Here is a 24,569-nt window from a genome sequence, read left to right as displayed (position 1 = left end):
CTTAATGAAAACAAAAAACAGTGCCATGTATCATGCAAAAAAGAAATCACCATAGAGTGGGGACATGTCAAGTCTCTCTCCTTCAGGGACTGCTGAACACAAGAGAGAAGAGAAAGAAAGAGAGAACACATAACGTTGCAAAGGAAGAGAACTCGGAGAAGTGCTTGGGAAATGGAATCCTTATATCAAACACGAGATAGTTGTGTACAACAATGAGCCACTGGTTGTGTGGGCACTGGCACCGGCTCCTCTCTCTAGTGGGAGACCGCGTGAAGAATGATGATGATTATATGTGTGGAGCCTGATCGACTATTCGCATTGGTCCACACTCGCTTGTTGGATGCCGTCCCTTGGTGTAGACTGGTCACGCTGGTCGTTGTGCTTGCTGCACGCCTGCTGCTGCCCGTCACCACGCAACCCAGTCGTGAGCTCCTGCTGACTGTTTGCTTGCTGGATGGCCCGGCGTCTGCTCGACCTATTCGCAAGCTGCATGCACTGTCAGCTGCCCTTTGGTCTCGGGAAGCTTGCAGAACTTGATGCTTTGATACCTGTTGTTGGAGCTCAGCTGCGGGAGTGAGCAGCAGCTTGAGGAGTGAGCAAGCAAGTAAGAGTGACAGAGAGAGAGAGAGAGAGTGAAAGTATGATTCGATTTGTGGGTGTACCGAAAATGTATAAAATGTATTTATACTTAGGACACATAAGGGTGCATTCACATGCACAACTAAATAATACATGTGTACTATACATGGAGGTGAATAAAGGGCCTTTATCCCAACAAAGCTATTACCGAGGTGCCTTGCAATGAACTTGATGTTGATGTAGATCATACCAGAACCTGAAGGCACTAAGGGTTGTACTTTGTACTTTGTCTTACACACTTTGAATCTAATCAAGCCGTGTAGTGACCACATTCTCACTCTCTCCACTGGCTACACTCTGTGTGAGCCGATAGCTGCCATCTCCGATTCAACATTTGGTATTTGAGTTCAGCTGCAGCACTAGCTGCCTGTTCAGGCAGTTGCTGCTGCCACCCTGACCTATCCTGCAGCGCTGCTCCCCCCCAACCTCTGACCTGCTCAGGCTGTGTAGCCAGTGCCGCCTGACTGTCCCAGCAGCCGCTGCCAGCTCCTCCAGCCCCCCCTGTTCTGCCGCTTGTGCTGCCTGTCTGCCCACCGCGTGGGCTGCCAGCTCCGCCAGGCCTGCTGCCTGGTTCTGTTCAGCTCTGCCAGGCCTGCTTGTGTACTGACAGCACCAGCCGTCAGCTTGGGCAATGCCATTTGTACTTCCAGCATCCACAGCTCGTGCTCGGCTTGTCCTTGGTTTGCTCTCGGCTGTCACAGGTATATCTTATTCTTTTTATTCAAAATATCAGAGCCACAACAAGGGGCTTCTACAGGGAAAGGTCTATTTCTGCTACAGCAGGTGCTTTTATGCAAAAATTGCAGAAATTTGTTGGAATTTGGTTCAGAAAATTTAGGGCTTTTGCATGTTTGGCAGACATTGGCATATGTATTGAAGTTTCAGTCTGAAATTGACTGAAATTGTGCACACTGGACTGTCAAATTTGGGGCTTCTGTGTTTTTAGTGCTGCTGAGCACCGTTCTTGCATTGGACAGTGTGCTGCTGGCTGGTATCTGTATAAATTTCAGTACATTGAGATAGTAGGGGTCAAGTGTGACAGAATTTAGTTAATTACAGCTTGGTATTTGCTGTAACTTTTGGAAAATTGCAGATTTCCAGGTTAAGTCAGCTTTGGTTATTGCTCTTGCGCCTTTTGGAAGAGTGACATTTATCATGGCCAATCAAGGACATAGTGATGTCTTCACTTATGTATCTAAAGAGGATAGATTGGATGGCAATAACTATTCTCTATGGCCCTTCATGATGAAGAATGTACTTGTTGCAAAAAAGCTTTGGGATTATGTCAATGGGACAGAAGTTCATCTTGGAGATATGGCTCCTACTACTCCTCCACATGGAGGTCATGGTCAAAGGCAAGCTTCGGTTCAGCCACCACCCCCAAGAACAACTGGACAGAAGGCTTGGGACACTAGGGATGCCCAAGCATTGTCACTTGTTGCATTGGTAGTTTAACGGCTAATAATCCCGCATATTCGGTTTGCGGCTACTTCACGAGTACATGGCTTACACTTGAGCATATGTTTGCTGGAAAAATTGATACTCACATATCTTTCTTAAAGGAGCTTGAAAATGTGAAGATGAAAGAAGGTTATGCTATGCAAGATCATCTTAATAAAATTCAAGACTTGTGCGAGTAGTTGAGAAATGTAGATGAGTATTATTATGATGCTGAGATGATCTCTATTACTTTGAATTCTTTGCCACCTTCTTATTTATCCTTTCACACGACATTGGATCTCACACGACATTGGATCCGCAGCCACTTACCTTTTTTTAGTTGGTTAGTTTGTTGTTGGAAGAAGAGCAAACAAGGAAGAATAGTGGGGTGTGTTAGCCTATCTTGGCCAGGCGGTCAGCTCCTGGGAGTAGGTAGTCGGCCCATTTTATGGGCAGGTTGGACATTATGGGATAGTCGATCAGTTTTAGGCCAAGTCGGCCAATTTCGGGGCTGGGGGCCTATATATATAGCCCCCCCCCCCCCCCCCCCCCCCGGGTGCCGCCCAAATCAGTCCCTTACACTGTTTTGCAGGTTTCAACATACTCTTTCTCTGTTCCCACTCCGGCATTGGTGCTGCTACTGTTTCTAGCCTGATCTGGTGCCCTCACTGGCGCTTCAGGCTCCCTGCAAGGACCGATCAGTCCACAGCTTTTTATTCAGCATTCATCTCAGTCAGTGCAAATTTTCTTCTTCCACTTTTTGCTTTCTCCTCTATCTCTCTCTCTCTCTCTCTCTCTCTCCCCCTCTGTGTTTGTGTTTCTTCTCCCGTTGCGCACTCTCACATGGTATCATCGCCTAACCAAGAGCACGGAGGAGAGCTTCCATAGAGAGACACCATCCCCTTCTTCTGCTGCTGCCATACCCTCACCATCAGCAAGGCGGCCATTCTTGAAGGTCTACCCCATTGTGTTTGCTATAGGTGACCCCTTCTGTGGTTGCCACGTCACCATCCTCTCCTTCCTATTTGCGTTTCCAGCAAGGCGGCCTCATCTATAGTTGAGTGACACTCCTGGTGGCATTTTGCTATTTTGGCGGTGTTCTCGACCACTGGCGGCCCTTTTCTTGCTGGCGATTGCATATCAACTTGTGTTTTGGTGTCTGGCAACTGCTTCTTAGGTGTTTGCATCATCTATAGTTGCGTTTATAGCATTTGGTGCTAGGTGACCTCAATCTCTTGTGTTTGGTGGTCTGATTGGTGACTGGTGACCCCTTTGGTGGTTATCCCTCGGCATTGGCAAACTTTGTTTGGTGTGTATGGTGTTTGCAGATTTGGAAGATGTCTTACCAGTTTTCAGGCTTCGTTGACTTAGAGGATAAGCTTCTTTCTCATCAGTTCTCTGAGGGGAGATGGGATAATCAAGAGTTTCGTGATCGACGATGGGAGGAGTCTCCTCATACTCGTCCTTCTTTAGTCCATATATCTCAGAGGGTTCCATCTACCTTGAAGGTTTCATCGGTGAAGACTTCTTTAGATGTCCATATGCCTTCATTGCTTCCCTCGGTTCATGTGCCCATACTCTCTTCCTTTTTGAAGGAAGACAAGTTGGATGGCTCCAACTTCTCCCTCTAGTCGTGTAAAGTGGAGTGCATCCTCCACACATTCAACGACCTATGGGAGCTTGTTTTTTCACCCATTGATCGTCCCCTGATGGATTCTTCTGATGGGACCTCTATGGACCGTGCAACCTTGTGGGATCGGCTCAACTCTCGAGCCCGTTTCTTTCTCTTTATGAGTCTTCACGACTCTGTTCTTGTTCATGTTCACAGGTTGAAGACCGTGGCGGAAGTGTGAAAGAAGCTTGCGTCTTTGTACCAGCATAAGACATTCGCCCACAAGATCTTTCTGGAGAAGAAATTGCGGATGCTCAGTCTTGATGATTCTTTTTCTATGAAGGAGCACATCACGAAGATGGAGGATATGTGAGGCAAGCTAACCTTTCTTGGTCGGGTGATTTCTTTCGAGGATATGGCAATGATTCTCTTGACTCAGTTGCCATCACCCCGTTTTGATGTTTTCTATACCAGCGTCATTACCTCGAGGACCCGCGAGAAACTCCTATGGGAGGAACTTTCCCTGCTTGTCTTGGAGCATGATGAGCGTCTCAGAGAGGTAGGTGCCAGTGGCTCCACCAAGGCTTTTATTGCAGGTATTGCCAGAGGCAAGAAGAAGAAGAAGCAATAGAAGGAGAAGGCCAAGGACAAGAAAGAGGAGGACAAGAAGGATGTGAAGGAGAAGAAGCCCAAGTGTCCACACTGTGGGAAGGGCACTCATCTCGAGAAGTGTTGGCAGAAGTACCCCCATTTGAAGCCCAAGGAGGAGGACTCGAAGGCGGCCCCAGCCACGATAGAGTCCGCTTTTGTGCATGTCTTTGGTGAGAAGGATACAACCCTAGCTTCTACCACTAAGGAGAAGCCTTGGCTCCTGGACAACGGAGCATCTTCTCATATGACCTTCAGGAAGGATTGACTTCAAGACATTTGTTCGAGAGGGGGCACTATCACCATTGGTGAAAACTCTCATTTAGGAAGGTTGACTTGACGTCCATTTGGTAAACATGCCAACGGTGGTGAGCTGCAAGAGCCAAAATCACTCGAAGCAAAGGTCTCAAAGTAATCCAAACTTGCTCGCTGTGCAAAACCCTTGGCAACAAGCCTAGCTTTATGCCTGTCCAAGGAACCATCTGCAAGATACTTGGTCTTAAAGACCCATTTCACACCTATCTTAAAGACCCATTTCACACCTATCACCTTCCGTTTCGTGGGATGCGGTACAAGCTCCCAATTCTGACTTTGCTCGATGGAATCGAGCTCTGCTTGCATAGCTTGTCTCCAAACATCTTGTGCTAGAGCCTCCTCAGCTGTGGAAGGCTCGGAATCCTAAAGAATTTGTGACATAAGAGCATAGTTCACACAGAGTGAACTATTCCGCTGGGCCTGTAATTGAGCTGATCTGCGTGGACCTGCAGTCCTTGAGGAGGGGAAGGAGGTTCATGTCTACAGGTTGCGGAAGGCCCTTTATGGCCTGAAGCAAACTCCTCGTGCTTGGTACGAGAGGATTGACTGCTTCTTTCTACAACATGGTTTTCAGCCCTCCGATCATGACCCTAATCTCTACTTTCGGGTTGTGGGTGACCTTTGTGTTTTGCTGATCTTGTATGTGGATGATCTTATTATTACAGGGAGTGACACTCCGTAGGTGGAGCACACTCGGTCTATTCTCCGGCAGGAGTTTGACATGATGGATCTCGGGATCCTTCACTTCTTTCTTGGATTGGAGATCTATCAGATGGCACAACACATCTTCGTCTCGCAGCACAGGTGCATCTCCGAGCTTCTTTCGAAGTTTGGTATGGCCGAGTGTTGGCCTATTTCATACCCCATGGATCTAGAGTCCAAGATTTTGGCAGATGGAGTTCCCCTTACTAATCTCACTCGTTACAGGTGCCTTATTGGTTCACTTATCTGGCTTATTAACACTTGGCAGGATATCTCTTTTGTGGTGGCTCTGTTGTCTTATTTTATGCAGACATCTACACAGGATCACTTGAGGGCAGCTTTGCCTGTCTTTCAGTATTTGTAGGGGACTCGATCCTATGGGGTCATGTATGGAGATGGGACCACTCTTTCTGGCTGGAGTGATTCTGATTGGGCAGGTAATGTGGATTCGAGACGATCCACTATAGGTTATGCTTTCACCCTTGGATCCGGTGTTGTCTCTTGGAGCGGCAAGAAGCAACCAACTGTGGCACTTTTTTCTACAGAGGTTGAGTATCGAGCCTTATGTTCGACCGCTATGGAGGCAGTTTGGCTCTGTCATATACTGGCGGAGATTGGCTTCCCATAGATAGGATCTACGGAGCTGTGCGTGGACAACCAGAGTGCTCTTGCTTTGGCGAAAAACCCGGTGTTTCATGCTTGCACGAAGCACATTGAGGTTTAGTACCACTATGTTCGAGAGCGGATCATGGAAATATATAGCAGTCCCCCCAATCAGTCCGTTACACTGTCTTGCAGGTTTCAGTGCACTCTCCCTCTGTTCCCACTCCAGCATTGGTGCTGCCACTGTTTCCAGCCTGATCTGGTGCCCTCATTGACGCTTCGGGCTGCGTGTAGGGATTGATCAGTCCACAGCTTTGTATTCAGCATTCATATCAGTCAGTGTAGATTTTCTTCCTTCACTTTCTGCTTTCTCTCTCTCTCTCTCTCTCTCTCTCTCCCCCCTCCCCCCCCCCCCCCCTCTGTGCTCGTCTTTCTTCTTCCGTTGCGCACTCTCACAGGGTGGATGTTGTAGCCTTTGAATAGGCTTTTATGGCAAGACAAAAGGGCAAGGGTAGCTAGTCTAGGAATACTCCGCAGAGCTCTAGAAGTTCAACTTCACAAAATAACAAGAAGTAGGGGGGGGAAGTGCCATTATTGTAAAAAACTAGGTCATTACATCATAGAATGGAAGAAACACATTGACAAGGAGAAAAATGAGTCTGTCTCAAATGCACCTGCTACTGCTACTGTTACTACTATAGAGTCCGCGTCATTTTGTCATTGATAGTGACTACTGTTTTAACACATGTAGTTATGATTCTTCTTGGGCAGAGTTGTGGCATGTACTATTACTCCTCCTATGTCACAGGTAGCGTTGTGGCATGCGTATAGGGCATGTGAACTAAGGCAGTTTGATGCTTGTGCAGTGTACTCAGATGTTGGAAGGCTTACCTCTCTTGGAGAGACCTCCTGAGCTCATTTGTGAGGGATGCATTTTGGGAAAAATGCATCGATTTTCTTTTCCTCATGATGTTGCTTTTAGAGCTATGGCTAGGTTGCAGATTGTGCATTTGGATGTGTGTGGACCCATGTAGATAAAGTTATTGGGTGCATGTTATTATTTCTTCACCTTCATTGATGACTTCACTCATTTTTGTTGGGTTTATTCATTGGTGAAAAAGTGAGAAGTGTGTGATGCATTTTTGGCTTTTATTGCATTTGTGGATAATCAATGGGGCTGTCAGATTAAGACTCTCTGTTCGGATGAGATTCATCAAGAACATGTACATAATTAGGAGGCTAGACAAATACGTAGATTGTACTTACAGACTCTACAAGACAGTCATTTGGATGCTCCTCTTGTTGGTCGTACTCCAACACAAACATGTCTGCATGCTAATACTAAAGAGTTTGTTATGACATCAAACACACTTGATGATGATGAGCTTGATTCTTTTGAGGATGCACAAGAAAGTGCGCATTGGATGGCAGCAATGAAAGCTGAATTTGATTCTATCATGAAGAATCAAAAATGGGATTTAGTTACATTGCTTGTTGGAAAGAAAGCCATGGGATTTAGTTACATTGCTTGTTGGAAAGAAAGCCATTGGTACTAAATGGGTCTATAAGCTGAAACGAAAAGCGGATGGATCCATTGATAAGTACAAGGCCAGGCTAGTGGCAAAAGGCTATGCGCAAAAGAAAGGCATTGATTATGAGGAGACTTCTGCTCCTATATCCCGTATGATTGCTATTAGGTGTATGGTTGCATTGGTTGCCCATTATGGTTGGATTGTGCACTAGCTTGACATTAAAATTGTATTTTTACATGGGGAACTTTAGGAAGAAGTGTATGTTCAGCAGCCCATGGCTTTTGCAATTGAAGGATATGAACACTTGGTATGCAAACTGAAAAGGCTTTGTATGGTTTGAAGCAAGATCCACCAACTTGGTATGTCAAAATTGAGGCCTTTTTACTCAGCGAAGGGTTCATTAACAGCCTATTAGAGTCTACTCTTTACGTATGCAAAGAGTGGGGATCCTTACTGGGCATTTATCTTTATGTGGATGACCTTCTGCTTATAGGGACACATGTTGATCAAATTTCAGAATTTGAGAAAAATCTAGCAAACTTTTGAAATGTTAGATTTGGGGTTTTTGCATTACTATTTGGGCATTCAGTTTATTCATGATACTAGAGGCATTGGATTGCCACAGTCTAGATGTATTGGTAAACTCCTTGAGAGATTTGGCTTCTATGATTGCAAGCCAACAGATACACCAATGGAGAGTGGACTTGAGCTGTCTTTGCATGATGACAGTGAGATGTTTGACATTCATACATATGCTCCAATAGTGGGATGTCTCATTTATTTATTTTTGCAAGGCCAAATATTCAATTTGCAGTTTCAGCCCTGAGCAGATATATACACATTCCATACATGTCACATTGGCAAGTTGTGAAGCATGTTTTTCATTATTTGTAGGGCACTAAGACTCTTGGATTGCTTTATGCCAAGGGGAGCAGGGCTGCAATTACATGCTTATAGTGATTCCGATTGGGTTAGAGATTTTGATTTTTGATACTTTACAAGTGGAAATTGTTTCTTTCTTGGCTTAGTAAGAAACAATCTACTATTGCCACATCATCTTGTGAAGCTGAATACAAGGCAACTTTCACTACTACAGTTTAATGTGAATGACTGAGATGTTTGTTGGCTGATCTTGATATATCTGTCATGAAACCTACTCCATTGTTTAGTGATAGTCAGAGTGCTATTGCAATGACACAGAGCCCAGTTTTTCATGCACGCACGAAACACATTGAGATACATTATCACTTTTGTTAGAGAGAGGCTACACAGAGGGGTTATCAGCCTTGTCTATTGTCCTACCAACAACAATGTGGCAGGCATCTTCACCAAAGCTCTTCCTCGCAACAAATTTGAAGCATTCCGCAATGCTTTAAATTCGATCTTCTTTGGTGGATGATCCTTGTATGCTGATCACTTTTCACTCCAGGGGGTTTTGTTGGGCTTTACCCATGCCTATGCTTAGATAGGAGTGTCGGTGATCCGTAGTAGGATACCGGGGCACTTTTACTCTCCATAAGAGAGGTTTCCTTCCCCCCCCGGTTACACAATGTATCAGCACAAGACATTTGCCCACAAGATTTCCTTGGAGAAGAAGTTGCGGATGCTCAGTCTTGATGGTTCTTCTTCCATGAAGGAGCACATCATGAAAATGGAGGATATGCGAGGCGAGCTAGCCTCTCTTGGTCGTCTGATATCGTCTGAGGATATGGCGATGATTCTGTTGACTCAGCTGCCATCACCCCGCTATGATGTCTTCTACACCAGCCTCATCACTTCGAGGACCCGTGAGACACTCCTATGGGAGGAGCTTTCCCCGCTTGTCTTGGAGCATGACGAGCGACTCCAAGAGGTGGGAGCCAGTGGCTCCACCAAGGCATTTACGGCCGGCACAGGTGGCGGCAAGAACAAGATCTCGATGTAGAAGGTTTGTCGGAGGGGAGAAGACTGTCATCTGTACACACAAGGATGCAGAGGCACAAATCATCGATGAATATGCTGTCACCTGCTCCACAAATGTTGCATTTGACTATGAAGAATTGTCACCTGGCTAGGAAACTCACCACCACCTGGAGGGCTGCGTTTATTGAACATGCTGATGGAGATGTGTCGCTGATGGGTGGATGTAGTCACCTATACCTAGATGTTGTTACTTGGCCTCTTGATGAAGTTGCAATCCATCAGATGTTGACGCCTAGCCACTAAATGATGTCACCCACATGTAGTAGGCATTTTCAGCGAACACAAGGCTTTAGTTAGCTCACGAGTGAGTCTATGCATGTGTATTTGTGGGCTGGGCACAATAGATTATTTTAGATACTTTATGGGTGCTTATTATTTTGGTTTCTAGCATTTATTGGCTGGTCGACTGCCTTTCTAGGCCATTTTAATGCTAGCTGACCTGATGCATTATTGGCATTATTTTATGCCTATTTATAAAGACTCCCTCCTCCTTAGTCATCATCATTCACTTGCAGAATTCCAGTTCAATTTTTATTGGAGAGAGGGAGAGGAATTATTCCTGAGCATATCTGTGAGTTCTCTCTTTGCATATTCCTCTGTTCTTTTGTTTCATTTTTCTCTTGTGTTGTGCAGTCTATTGTAGCAGTCTTCTACGCTTCCATCGCTGCACCCACTTCTGGCATGGTATTAAACATCCATGTTCAGTGTTGGAGTGCTGCTTTCTGTTGTTGCAGGTCTGCCAATTGCTGTTGCTGATCATCTGTGTTTGCTACAACAAATTTTCAGCCTAGACGACACCTCGCTGATGTAAAATGGCCTATTTTCCAGCCCCTGTTTGTCAGTGTTTTGTCATTAGTTGCCCTCATTTTCATTTCTTGCATTATTTTCAGTAGCATACAAGATCATCTTGATCATCTTGTCAAAAATGCCTTTGAATATATGTGACCATGGATTTTCCGCCGCCTTTGGTCAAACCACCAAAGTGTCCCCTCATGTGAGCTCAAGACTAGGAACCAAGCCGGCTCGTTTTCAAATAGCAACCCATTATGAACCCGGGTGTCAATCTGAGCTCCAGGATTTAAACTTGCTAGACTTCGGTTGATGCATCAAGGATGTCCGTCTTTGGAACATGTGCAATTGTATATGTGTATAGATGAGGCTCGGCTGCCTTGTCTCACCATCCTTTCACATTCCATCTTTGGCACTAGAGAGTCGCGAGGGATGACCAGATCACTTGGACTAGAAAGCAGCAAAGGAAGGAGCCACCAAGCCCTTCCCTTGATTTGAAGAAGTGGATCCTTGCTGTGCCTTGGACTTTTCCTTGGCCGGAGAATCGAAGTTGGAGTGTAAGGAAGAGGATGACTTGTCGGAGGAATCTACATCCTACTTCTTTTTCTCCTCCTTCTTTGGTGAGGCCACTAACTCCTTGTAATTCTTCCTCAAGTGGAACTTCTTGCCACAATGATAACATTGGGCCTTTGACTTCTTCTTGGCACCCGTGTCTAAAGCTGATAAGGCCACATCGGAACCTCTATAATGAGATGGAAGCCTCCCTTGTAAACACAAAGATGCCTCATGCTCAAGAAGCATTGAGGATGTGTGTAAAGTTCACATGTGTAAATGATGTCTGTGTCCTCAAAGCATTCGCTACTCCAAACTTTGAGGGGAGCTTGTAGAGTACTATTCCCACGAGATGTGCCTTTGGAAGGGCAATTTGCATGTGTCGAAGCTAGTCCTGTACCTATGTAACACAGAGCAAAAATGATTGAATGGTGTCCTTCGGCTTAAACTTTGTGTTTTGAAGCTATCCATAAAGGGTTATTACACGCAAGGTGGAAGGTGCGTCGTACAACATCTAAAGGGTCGACCATACTTCGGAGGATGTCTTGCAAGAGGTAAGCCTCGGAAAACTTCTTTAGAAATACATCGAAGAAGAGTAGAATATGCACGCGCATCATCTGAATCCCATGTAAGCACAACTTCCTCACGGTTGTCCTCATCAAAATCTTCAGGAAGAGGAAAACGACGCTGAGGACGAGGGATAGCTCCACAGTTTGCCTCCACCTGCCAGACATTGTTCTTGCTAGGTGGGATTTTTCTATTACCACTAGGTATTTTTCTGGCATTTTTCCAGTGCAACCTGCATTAAATAATGGTCAGCCAGCAATTATTACACCTACAAGTGCAGATCGGCTTATTTTGGGCTTTTATGGCTATTTATAGCCAACCTCCCACTTGACAATCATTCATCCTCTCCAGTCTTCTGTCTTCCTTGGCAAGTGCATACTTCAATACCTCGTCTCCTCTATGCTTGGTGCTGACATCATCATCAACTTGATTTGGTGCCCTCATTGATGCTGTGGGATGCGTGCAGGGATTGATCAGTCTCCTTCCGCTTTTCCATTTATATCAACATTCTTTCTTGTTCAGTGCAGATTTCATTTTTCTTTTCTTGTAGTCTCTCTCTATTTTTGTTCCTTTCTATTGCGCACTCTCACAATAAAAGGCAATTGCAGTATGGAGTCTTGTCAGGCCATAAACAAAGATGAATGGGTAGCCCAAGTTTGAAACAAGTAGGAATTCCAAAATAGAGCTTGATGGATGGGCATTTGCGTCAATGTGGCAATACCAGTAATAGGTATAGAACAAATGTCAACGATAGTGACTATACCGTTAGACGGATGAAGATCTTACAACTCTCTTGGAGGAGTCATATAAGAAGGAGAGAGTGAGCATGACTTGATGTAGGTACAATCACTCAAGTGTACCACTTTAGGTTTTTTGATAATATATGTAAAGTTCGTCTGTAAGGGTACGTACACTCCCAAACATTGTAAAAGGCATGGTGACCCTTTATTCCCAACAACTTCCCATCTAAAGGCAACGTGCCTGAAGGTAGAGGAAAGAATCAGCTAAGTTTAGATATGTACAAAGCTGAAATACATATACATATACCATCCAACCCCCATCATCTGGTAGCAATGAGCAAACCGCTCTACTGGGAGACCCTTCATGAGAAGGTCTGCAGGGTTATCATCTATATACATCTAGACAAGGTCAATGCTCTTGCTGTCAAGTACATCCCTAATAAAATGATACTTCACCTGTATGTGCTTTGTCTTTGTATGAAAGGCAGGATTTGGTGCTAGCATGATAGCACTTTGACTATCAGAGTGGAGGATAGGAACCTCTGTAATGCCAAGCTCTCTCACCAGACGTGAAAGCCATAAAGCTTCCTTGCATGCCTTAGTGGTAGCCACATACTCTGCCTCTATAGTGGACAATGCAACACACTTTTGCAGCTTGGATATCCAAGAGACTGCTCCCCCTGTGAATGTGAACACATATCTTGAGTAGACTTCTTGCAGTGAGGATGACCAGCATAGTTTGCATCCGTGAAGCCAACAACCGATGACTTCTGCTTCCCATAGCAGATACACAAGTCCTTTGTGTCCTTAAGGTATGATACCCTTTACTACTTTCCAATGCTTTTTGCTAGGATATGCCATGTACTTACTAACCACTTCCACCGCAAATGCAATGTTAGGATATGTAGCAACCATAGTATACATCAAGCTACTAGTAGTTGAAGCATAAGGAATCTTGGCCATCTCAGTCTTTCCATCATCAGATGTAGGGCTATCATCCGCACTAAGTTTTACATATGGAGGCAACGGTACACCAATGGCTTTCCCCCTCTATATTGAAATGTTGCAAAACCTTAGTAACATACTCCTGCTATGACAGATAGAGAAGACCTTGCTATCTGTCCTTAAGTATATGCATGCCAAGAATATGATTGGCCTCACCAAGATCCTTCATATCAAAGCTACTGTGCAAGCTTTGTTTTAGGGAATTCAAAGCGTGAACATCCCAGTTTACAATCAGCATGTCATCCACATACAAAACCAAGAGAATAAGGTTACCATTTGGTGCTTTCTTGGTGTATAAGTAGTGATCAACTTGAGATCTATGGAATCCCTGAGATTGCATAAATGTATCAAATTTATGATACCATTCTTGTGGTGCCTGTTTCAACCCATACAAACTCTTATTGAGTTTACATACCATGTGCTCTTTTCCCCTTTGCAACAAAACTCTCAAGCTGTTGCATATTGATCTCCTCATGTAAATCACCATGTAAGAAAGCCGTTTTTACATCCATCTGTATGAGTTTCATATCTTCAGATGCAACCAAGCCCAAAATGGTTCGTGAAGTAGTAATTTTGACTATAGGAGAAAAAATTTCATCAAAATTAATTCCATGTTCTTGCTTGTATCTTTTAGCAACTAGTCGTGCCTTGTACCTTGGTAAAGAATCAAAAGTGACTTTCATTTTGTAAACCCATTTGCATGGTAGCACTTTTTGCCCTTAAGGCAAATGCAGCAAATCCCAAGTGCCATTTTTCATGAGAGATTCCATCTTTGACAGCATAGTCTTATGCTGTTTCTTGCTATCTTTTTTGTCCATTGCTTCCTTGAAGCGTAACAACTCACCACAATTTGTCAACATGACATAATCAGTCACATAATTGACACTGGGAACAAACCTATCTCGCTGTCTTTGCATTTTGGTCAAGTTATGGATCCAATGATTAAGATTTATTGGCTGTTCAACCTGCAAATCTGCATAAACAACTTGCTCTTCTGTAGGTTCAGCATCGTGCACAGATTTTCAGCATCATTCCCTACATTTTTAGGGCCATTTATAGCAGGTATTTGCTGCTGTCTAGTAGGCATTCTTTGCTGTCCTATTGGTACATCTTCCTAGAATGTAGCCCTTTTGACTTCCTTAAAAATTTCAGGCTGTTTGTGCATGTGATCTTCCCGGAAGATAACATCATTGTTGCATACAATTTTCCTTTTTTCAGGATCCCATAATCTATATTCCGTTTCACCCTCATCACCATATCCTAGAAAAATACATTTACAGGACTTTGGTTTAAGTTTGTTGCGTTCTTCCTTGCGAATGTGCACAAATGCCTCGCAACCAAAAACTCTCGAGTGAGCATACGAAAGTGGCTTACCCGTCCACGCCTCTTGAGGGACCACCCCTCCCAACCCAACCAAAGTGTGATGGTCCAGTCCTCAAAGGCCCGCGCGTGACCCTGTCTAGACCCCGAAGCAGCTCTAGACGCTCCCCCCAACTCTGCCATCTTGACCCCTCAACACGTCATGGGGCACCCCAACATGACACGGATCATAACACGCACTCGAGTTTGCACAAGGACCCATCTTGATGGCATCACGTTATATTCATAGCCAAAAAGTATGTACAAGGTAGCTGGAGGCACAGCAAGGGACCATGTCACGGGTGGTGGGTGGAGCTATCAATGTGTTGTGACACGATGCTAACCATGTGGGTGAGGGAGTTATAAGAGGTACTTCCTCATACACACCGTGGATACCCTCCCCCCCGTTGCCCAAAAAGAAAAAAGAAAAAACTTATTGATCATTTTCAGCATCATTCCTTACATTTTTAGGGCCATTTACAACAAGTATTTGTTGTTGTCTAGTAGGCATTCTTTATTGTTCTATCGATACATCTTCCCAGAATACAACCCTTTTACTTTCATAAAAAATTTCAGGCTATTTGTGCATGCGATATTCTTGGAAGATAACATCATTTTTGCATACAATTTTCCTTTTTTCAGGATCCCATAATTTATATCCCATTTCACCCTCATCACCATATCCTAGGAAAATACATTTACGGAACTTTTGTTTAGGTTTGCTGCGTTTTCCCTTGCGAATGTGCACAAACGCTTCGTAGCCAAACACTCAAGTGAGCATACGAAGGTGGCTTGCTCGACCACGCCTCTTGGGGGGGGGAGGGTCGCTTCTTGAGGGAGACAGGGCCCCAAAGAAGACTTGTTTGGTGACCGATTAATCAAGTATACTACTGTCATAACAACCTCTGCTCAAAATCCATGAGGTAAAGCAGCATGTGATAGCGTTGTACGGGCCCTGTCTTGAATGGTCATGTTTATACACTATGCAACACCATTTTGGGGTGGATTGTGAGGAGCGGAGAGAGACCTTTTAATCCTTGTTTTGAATGGTCATGTTTATACGCTATGCAACACCATTTTGGGGTGGATTGTGAGGGGCAGAGAGAGACCTTTTAATCCTTGTCTTGAATGGTCATGTTTATACGCTTTGCAACACCATTTTGGGGTGGATTGTGAGGGGCGATGAGCTGCCTTTTAATCCCTTTGCTGTCACAAAATTCTTGAAAGGCTTTGGACATGTATTTCCCACCACTGTTAGAGCGAAGACACTTTAATGTTGTGCTGGTCTGATTTTTAGCAAGTGCCAATCAATTTTTAAAATTATCCAAGGCCTCGTCTTTACGACGGATTGGATAAACCCATGCTTTGCATGTGCCATCATCAACAAAGGTAATGAAATACTTCTTTTCCCCTAGAGATAACCCTGGCATCTAACATAGATCTGAATTTACCAACTCTAAGGGTGAAGACTTTACAACAAGATTTTTAATGTGATGTTTGAGCATGCTTACTATAAATACAATGATCACATTGTTCAAAATCAACATACCTCAAAGATAGCAAATAACCCAAATGAGAAGGCACTTTCATTCCAGTTTGATTCATGTGTCCCAACTGGTTATGCCACAAGGAAATACTTGGTTGCTTGGTTACATCATCGTCACTATTATTCTCATGAGGGACTACATTTACGTCCTCTATCTTCACATTGCTTTTCTTTGCAGGTTGGTTGTCCTTTTTCTCAGCCATGTCTTCGGTGTTTTGGCTTTTGCCTTTCTCTTTTTTCAATTGAAAACAATCCCGTTTGTAGTGCCGTTTCTTGCCACAATGATGACACACCACATTTTTGCCATGATACTTGCTGTATGCTCTATTTTCAAGACTACCCTTTTGTTAAAATCTACCCCTAGTGTGCAATGCAGTAGAAGACTTATTTGCTGAATTATTTTGCCTGTTGAGTTCTTCCATCAGCAAAGAACTCTCCACATCAAAATATAACAGTTGAGCATTTGTGTTACTCAAAGCTGTCTTGAAAGTATTCCAACTTTCAGGCAAAGTGCAAAGCAAGAAAGTAGCCTTGAACTTATCATCAATGTGAAAATCCAAAGCAATCAAGTGACTAAAAATTGAGTTGAACTTGTTCAAATATACAGACATGGTGGTTATGGTGGTACCTTCCTTTATGTGAAGGTCCATCAACTTTTTCAGCCAATAAACCTTGTTGGCTGCACTTTTGTGAGCATATAGTTCCTCAAGTCTTCGGCACATTTCATATGCAGAATGCAGCTTCTCAATATTAAAGAGCAAGTTGTCTGACATTAGGAGCTCTATGGTGGAGTGTGCAAGCTCATCCAAATCATCCCACTCTTCTTGTTCCATACCAACTGGTCTTATTCCCTTCGCTTTGATGGGCTTCGCCTGGTTCTTCTGCACCAAGACATTATAGCACTGTTTTTGCCATATTGCAAAATTGTGTGCACCCTCAAGCTTCTTGATGTGCAAAAGGTTGCTGCTGTCACTGTTTCCAGCCATGATTTGCAGCACTAAATTGACTCAAATTGTCAGCAAATGCAAGCTAAATATGTCACACAAATGAGTACGGTACGCTGCAAGTCCCAACCAGTAGTGAAAATCAAGAAATTGCAGAAATTTCAGATCTGCAAATTGATTCCCAGAATTAGAGAATGTCTGCTACTACACTCCACAATCAATTATGGTCACATTTATAGGCCAATGCACCAATTTCATATGAAGTCTCCAAAATTCTGTTGCAATTTTTGCTCCAAATGCATTTTCAGGCATAAATTTGATTATTGCAGCCAAAAGCCCCAAATTTTCAAAGACAAATCCGCCCAAAATTGCATTAATACATGTACCCAAGTGTATATACCAGGCAACTTGCACAAATTGATGAAATTTTGTAAAAGCCCCAATTTTCTTAGGTCCGATGTGCACAAAATTTGGTGGAATTGACAAATTTTAGCCCCAAATTTCCTAGGAAAATGTGTACCAAATTTGCAATTTATGAATCGGATTGTCTTGTTCTGCATCAAAATGCCCAAATCTGAGAAAAGCCCCAAATTTTCAGGTCAAATTTCACATTGTGGATGTGCATGCGAACACTTGTCAGGGGGAGGGAAACAAATTACAAAAAATAATAAACAAAAACGATGAAAATGTTCTGTCGAATCTGAGGTGCCATTGACAGCGTTGACCTTTCACTTGCTGGTGTGCCACCCGCTTGGTCGCAGCTCGTCAAGCCATCACTTGCGCTGGCCTATTGCGCATGTTGCCCGCTCGCTAGGTGTCACCTACGCTGGCCTGAACCTACGTGTAGGTAGTCGCCTGCTCACCCAGCCCCGGCTCATGCTTGTTCATTGCACTCGTCGCCTGTGCAGCTTACACTTGACAACACCTTGAGAAGTGTGTACTCTTGAGCTATATCTTGCTTGCTTTGATACCAATTTGTTGTTGTGTGCACGTGGATCGAGATAGAGTGCGGGTGAGATATGCATAGTGAGAGAGGAAGTGAGTGCAAAGTAGAGAGTGAGCACGACTCGGTGTAGGTACAATCACTCAAGTGTACCACTTTAGGTTTTTTGATAATATATATAAAGTACATGTGTAAGGGTGCATGCACACCAGAACATCGTGTCTCTTTTCTATCTCCCTTTGTCTCATGTTCATTTTTTTTCAGTCTTGTCCATATGCTTCTGCATTTGTTGTACTTTGACATGGTATTAGAGCAGCGTAGAAGGGCTGATTGACCAAGGGAGACCTGATCAAGAGGATTCTTTGTGACAAAAGTTTGAGTTTTCAGCCTTTGGAGGTTGTGGTGAACAGGTTATGCGTGGAGGAGGAGCAAAGTTGCCGTTTTTTTACAATCTCTTGCTGTTCATGAAGGAGGAAATGCTGCATTTTCAGCCTTTTGCTGCGGATTTTGAGTTTTCATTGCCTCCGGTGGGTAAAACTCTTTGAGGACGAGCGGAGGAAGCCCTAGCAGGCATCAATATTGTGCGCAGAGTTAGGGGAGTCGCCCTTGTTTTTGTGCAAGTCATTCTACAATGTCGACCGAAATTGGTGTGGAGTTTTAGGCTATTATGGACCCTAAGGCCCCTGTGTTGCCAACTCTTCCTTCAGATCGAAAGCTTGAGGGGGAGACTTATTGCATCTAGCGTGTAATGATGCTTGCTCTCTTGGAGTCTTATGATTTGGCGGAGCTTGTGACTGAAGGTATAGACTGCCATCTTATAGGTTGTGATGCCTCCAAGCTTTATTCAGCTGAGAAAACTGAGTTGATGAAGGTACAGGTGCATTGGGACAAATTGAATGCCTCCATCCGTTCTTTCCTCTTTCTCTCTTGCACTCGAGCCGTCATTGCTCACATCGAGTATTTAATTGTTGCTCAAGACATATGATTGGAGCTTGATCAGATATACAATCGAATGACCGTGATGAAGCAGGTGTCCCTAGAGGTTTAGATGAGGACTTTTGAGTTCTAACAATTCTTTTTCTTGGGGGCATGTTATTAAGCTTTAGCAATTGTAGATGCATGCTTGAAACATAGGGAAGGCGATTACCTCAAAGGACACCGTGAGCTTTTGGCCACGTTTGAGATGGAGTGATGTAAGGCCATTTCTACTTCTATGGATCCGAACTGGAATGCTACAGCCCATGTAGATTCTCCGGCAACGGATGCTACCTGCTATAAACAGTTGATTGGGTTCTCGATTTGGCTTCTTAACACTCCAGTTGATTTGTGTTTTCCTATAGGTCTGTTGGTCGGGTTCATGATTGAACCCAAGATGGTACATTGGCAAGTTGCTATGAGGATTTTGCGGTTCCTAAGGGGGATTCTTGATCTTGGTATTTAGTATCCAACAAGTACCCGAATTCGCCCTTTAGTTCTTACAGACTGGACGGATTCAAATTGGGCCGGAGATGTTGGCCACTACAGGTCAACGATAGGATATTGTTTTACTTTGGGTGCAAGTGTTATCTTGTGGAATAGCAAGAAGCAGCCCACTCTTGCCCTTGGGCCTTTGTTCCACAGAGGCGGAGTATAGAGCAGTTGTACGACACGTGAGATGGTATGGCCTCGAAGGTTACTCTGAGAGCTTGGCTGTTCTCAGCCAGGTCCTATGACACTTCATTGCAACCATGAGAGTTGCATTGCTTTGGCATGGAACCCAATGTTTCATGCTAGGTGGAAGCACATTGAGATTCAATACCATTTCATTTGGGCAAATATATTGGATGAGACCATTGATGTGGTTTATTGCAAGACAGAGGATAATCTTGCCGGATTGTTTATGAAGGCGCTTCCTTAGCTTCTTTTACGATAGCATTCGAGATCCTTGAGCCTTATGCCGTGTTTAGGATCTGATAGGGGTTGTTAGAGATTATTCATCCCTTGGACTAGCATTTCATAGGTTACCATTGGTGCAGTTAGTTCTCTTGGAGGGCATTATTTCATCATTCCTGTCAGTTAGTGGGCATTTTCAGCAGACATGGTGTACGGGTAGTTTGCCAGGTAGGCAATGATGCCACATGGCAGTTGGAGGACTGATCGCTGATTGTTTTATTCCTTTGTGCAGTAGTCGGTTGGTTTCGATAGTTTTTTGCTGGCCGGCTGCAGTATTTTATTGCATTCTTTTCTCCTATTTAGGTCCATTTGGCAGCTTGCCCCACTCACTTGTTTTCCAGGTGCTGGTGGGAGAGATCTGTCCGCTTCATTTCAGCATTCATTGACTGCAGATTTCTGTGTTCTTCTATCTCTTTTCTCTCTCCCTTTCTCTCATGTTCATTTTCTTTCAGTCTTGTCCATAGTCTTCCGCATTCGCTGCACTCTGACAATAGTAAAGGCATGTGAGAAAGATCTAGAGAAGCGGGGGGAGGAGAAGGGGGCTCTGATCTTCTCAATCTATCAAAGTGAGAATGAGGCTTTGAATATTGATCTTCGTGTTGCTTGTCACAATGGCTTGACTAATGTGACCGCCTATCGGGAGAAGATTGAATGCTCTCTGCATTGGAGTCATCAAAAGCATTGATCTAGTGATACTCCATAACTCTTCAAAAGAACCTACAAACACACAAGAATATGCTGTGTTTTGGGGTTGGGCTGGCTGAATGGAGGGAAAATCAGCTAGATCCTACAAAGAGAAGTTGTAGATGCCCCACACACCATAGAAGGCTTGAACAATGCAAAAAATCTGCATTCTTTGCGATAGATTTGCTCCAAACAGCAAGCTAAGTTGGTCTTCTCTTTGTAGAACCTTGGAATCCTCTCTTTGGTGATGATACAATTTGAGAGTGCGCAACAGAAGAGGGAAACATGAACACAGAGAGAGAATTTTCTCTTCAATGAAAGAAGAGAATGGAAAGAGAAAGTCTGTCCTGAACTCCAAAAGAATGCTGAATAAAAAGAGGATGGATCAGTCCTTGCATGCAGCCCGAGGCGTCAGTGAGGACATCAGATCAGGCTGATGATGGAAGGCAGCACTAGAAGACAGAGAAGGCTCCATGTACATTGGAGTATGCTGAAACCTGCAAAGGATGAACCTGCATATGACCAGCCAAGTGTGGAGGACAGCTGTAAATAGCTGAAATATTCCAAAACTGGCTGACCCCTACATGTAGGGGCCAAGAATCATTGAAGAAGAAATGCACGCTCTAGAACTGCCTCCTCTGTTAAAACACATAACAGACAGTTTCAGAGCTCCTCCTAATGTCCCCGTCTGACTCATACTAAGGCTTACAAGTAGGAGACGATTGTGCATGACACACAACTGGTAACGAATTGTTCCCGACATGGGATGGGATCTTGGCTATATGACAATCAACAATGACAACTTTCTTAGGATGATATGTACCTTGATTATCAACTAGGATTTTCTTTCACGTTTTAGCTTTTGTTTATTGTTTCTTTTCTAGAGAGTTGTATCAAACTACAGGTAGTTGCAACTCATGTTCTCATAGGTCATTTTGGTCTTTTGCAAACTTTCATAATTCATTCCATTGCATTTCAACTCTCTCTCTCTCTCTCTCTCTCTCTCAATGTGTGCTTGCAAGTGTGTTTAATGAATGAGTTCCTACTTTTCTTGCAAGTGAACCTTGAATTGGGTGCTTCCCCACTAGTGCTCTTTTAAAATGTGTACATAATTGCCTTGCAATGTCCCAATCTGTTGTGACAAGCTTCTTGGTAGTAGTATTGTAGTTTAGCTTTTTATTTCCTTTTCATTGTTTGCATGAAATTGTCATTTTTTGCAGAAGGATGTACCTGCCGTAAAAACAGCATTAGCTTGTCTTCTGTCTGTGCATTAGGCCCGAGAATGTTAGCAAGTCTAGTTTTTACTCACTGTGTTTCTGTATAACAGGATCACACAGTTGTCAAATTCTCATGGCGAACACTCTGTCACGAATGCAGTTGACAGATCAGAGTAGATCCCTTTTGGTGCAAGGAGGGGTTCTGGCTCCCCTTGTTAAGATGGCTTCAGAGGGAGATATGGAATGTAAGGCTGCAGCACTTGGCGCTTTCCGGAACCTCTCAGCTCTACCTGAGAACAGAGATCCTATGGTTGAAGCTGGTATCATAAAACCTTTACTGGAGGTGCTTTTCACAGTGAAGTCCATAGTGGCGACTATAAGGGAGGACGCGGCTGCCACTTTCGCAAATCTTGCCATGTCAAGTCAAGCTTACAACATCAAAGACCTATGGGGAGATTTTGATAATGCCGAAGAAGCCATTGTTCAGCTTATATTAGTTTTCAATTTGACAGGGCCACACATTCAAAGTCATATTCTTAGAGCTTTGAGTTATGCATGTATACACCAAGCTTCAAGAAGTATCAGAGAGACAATAAGAGGTAGTGGAGGAGTTCCTCTGGTCGTTCGCCTTATTGAACCAAAAGATTCCGAATTACGCTTGCCTGCTTTAAAACTATTGTGGATTTTAACACAAGATGGAGGAGGGGATGTCCTGGCACAAGAGATGACCTCGAAGGACTTGGACTATTTCTCAATTCTAGTCAGCCTTTTTTCATCCGAGTCAGAAGAGGAAAAGGCAGCTGCTATGGGAATTCTTAGCAATCTTCCTATCAACAACAGGCTGGTTACAGAGAAGATGCTTAAGGCAGGAGTACTCTCATCTATTGCTAACATACTAGAAATATGCTGCTCAAGAGGTTCTGGAAAGGTCAGCACTCTTCTGGTGGAGAATGCCATGTTGACTCTAATTCGCTTCACACTTCCGACAGACTTGCAACTTCAGAGATACGCCGCAGAGCATAACATCATTCCTATGTTGGTAACACTCCTCAGTATAGGAAGTTCACTGAGTAAGAGCAGGGCTGCCTTCTCACTTCAGCAGTTTTCAGAAAGCACCATCAAGCTGTGTGTGCCCATTAAAAGATCTGGAGGGTGGTGGTGTTTCGGTTCACCACCTCAACCAGGTTGTATTATCCATGGTGGTTTCTGCACTGTTAAAGATACATTCTGTCTACTAGAAGCAGATGCATTATCACCTCTCATACAAATGTTGGAAGACCGAGATGAAAAGATTGATGAAGCAGCTTTGTGTGCCTTGGCAACTGTTTTTAATGATGAATGTTTGGAGCAAGGATGTGAGGTCATTGCTAAAGCTGATGGTGTTTTGCCAATTATCAAAAAGCTTAATACTGGTTCGGAGGAGGTACAAGAGAAGGCTTTATGGATACTAGAGAGAATTTTCAGGGAGGAGAAATACAAATCACAATTTGGCAGTATAGCACAGATGCCACTAGTGTCTTTGACACAAAGTGGTACAGGTGCAACAAGACCATTGGCTGCAAAGATATTAGCACATCTCAACATCCTACATGAGCAATCCAGCTACTTCTAAGAAGGCAAAGAATCATCTTGTAACCAGATGAAGTTTTAGAGCAGAGTAGGTGCCTAGTCGCCTGACTGTTGCACGCAGTTTCTGCATTTTCATTGAAGGACTTCGTCTAAATAGTTCATGATTTCCCAACAAACATCACCAGCAAAATTCAAACAGCAAAGACACTGACCATCCTTGGTCCTCTGAACCTGAAAACTTGGTCTCACAGACTTCATACTGGTGGATGCAAAATAGTTGTTCAAATGGCAGTGTTTGATAATCCGCTAATTGCTTGGAATGGCAAATGGCATGAGTTGGGAGCTTCGTTTGCAGGTTAAATGGAAGCTTGCTTTCAGTCTTGTAAAAGAAAGAGGTACTTAGCTTCATGAACATAACATTTACAAGCACTAAGCATTGGAGATACTCAGCTTCTTGGATATTTGTATCAAATGTCCTTAGGAAGACTTGTAAACTAAATCTCTCAGGAGCTTAGCTTTAGTAGACACTTCTATCATAACACATGAGCGCTTCTTCAAGTGCATCAGCTTCTATGCAGTATCCTGTGTGCTGTGTAAATCTTCCTTAAGCTTTTTCTTGTCATTTGTCCACTCAAGTTCAAGAGCATCTTTGAAGTTGTCCCTCCAAGGTGCTTGTGGTGATTCCAAACAAGCATCTGTCCAGAAGTATTCAAGGATCATGTTGAGTTGTTCTGTTGAGTCTTCATCCTGTGTTTGTGTGACCTTTGGACTAAGGCAGCGTGAAGTGCAGATTAGTTGGTTGCACACGCGGGGAAAAAAAACACCTCGAACCTTGGTTTGCATATTTCCCTTTTATGGATTTAGTCCCTCGATCAAGTGTGGCAGTTAACCATGTGATTGGTTTTCTTTATTTTTATCATTCGATAGGAGCTTTGTAGATAGGATTCAGAACCACCAGCTAAGGAGTTTCTTACTTTACATTGTGAACTAGTAGGTAAATAAAAAGTTTTCCCAAGATAATGTTAAAATATATGTTGCTAGAAGCTGTGCTACAAGCACATCTAAGGAACTATTTCCCATAAGCAAAGAGAGAAGTGCTTGAACATACTTGGCACAACTACAGTTAATTGAGTCTCTTTTATGTCATCATGATTACGTACTTCAATTCTCTGTAGTCCACTTTTGTCTTTGTACTCTAACCATGTTTTGTAACATGGTATCAAAGCCTCTTACTCAGAGGTGCTGAGGTTGTGGGAGCTTCCATAGCTG

The 24,569-nt window shown here is 43.6% G+C and overlaps 1 protein-coding gene across 2 annotated transcripts in view; it reads left to right on the top strand.

Moving 5' to 3' along the window:
* LOC148017306 (U-box domain-containing protein 44-like) overlaps window positions 1-24,300 on the top strand; it is a 52,962-nt gene extending 28,662 nt beyond the window's left edge. Inside the window, exon 4 of one of the 2 annotated variants that reach the window (XM_087663367.1) lies at window positions 21,842-24,300. In XM_087663367.1, coding sequence (XP_087519493.1) covers window positions 21,842-23,343 — 1,502 coding nt within the window. In that variant the 3' untranslated portion in view covers window positions 23,344-24,300. The remainder of the gene's footprint in view (window positions 1-21,841) is intronic. The other variant, XM_087663366.1, reaches the window with a different exon arrangement.
* The last annotated feature ends 269 nt before the right edge of the window (window positions 24,301-24,569 follow it).

Source organism: Lygodium microphyllum, chromosome 22, assembly GCF_053477565.2.
Source record: "Lygodium microphyllum isolate KBCC chromosome 22, Lygodium_microphyllum_v1.1.10, whole genome shotgun sequence".
Taxonomy (NCBI): domain Eukaryota; kingdom Viridiplantae; phylum Streptophyta; class Polypodiopsida; order Schizaeales; family Lygodiaceae; genus Lygodium; species Lygodium microphyllum.
The sequence above is the reverse complement of the archived record's forward strand: the minus strand, read 5'-3'. Positions and strand labels throughout refer to the sequence as shown.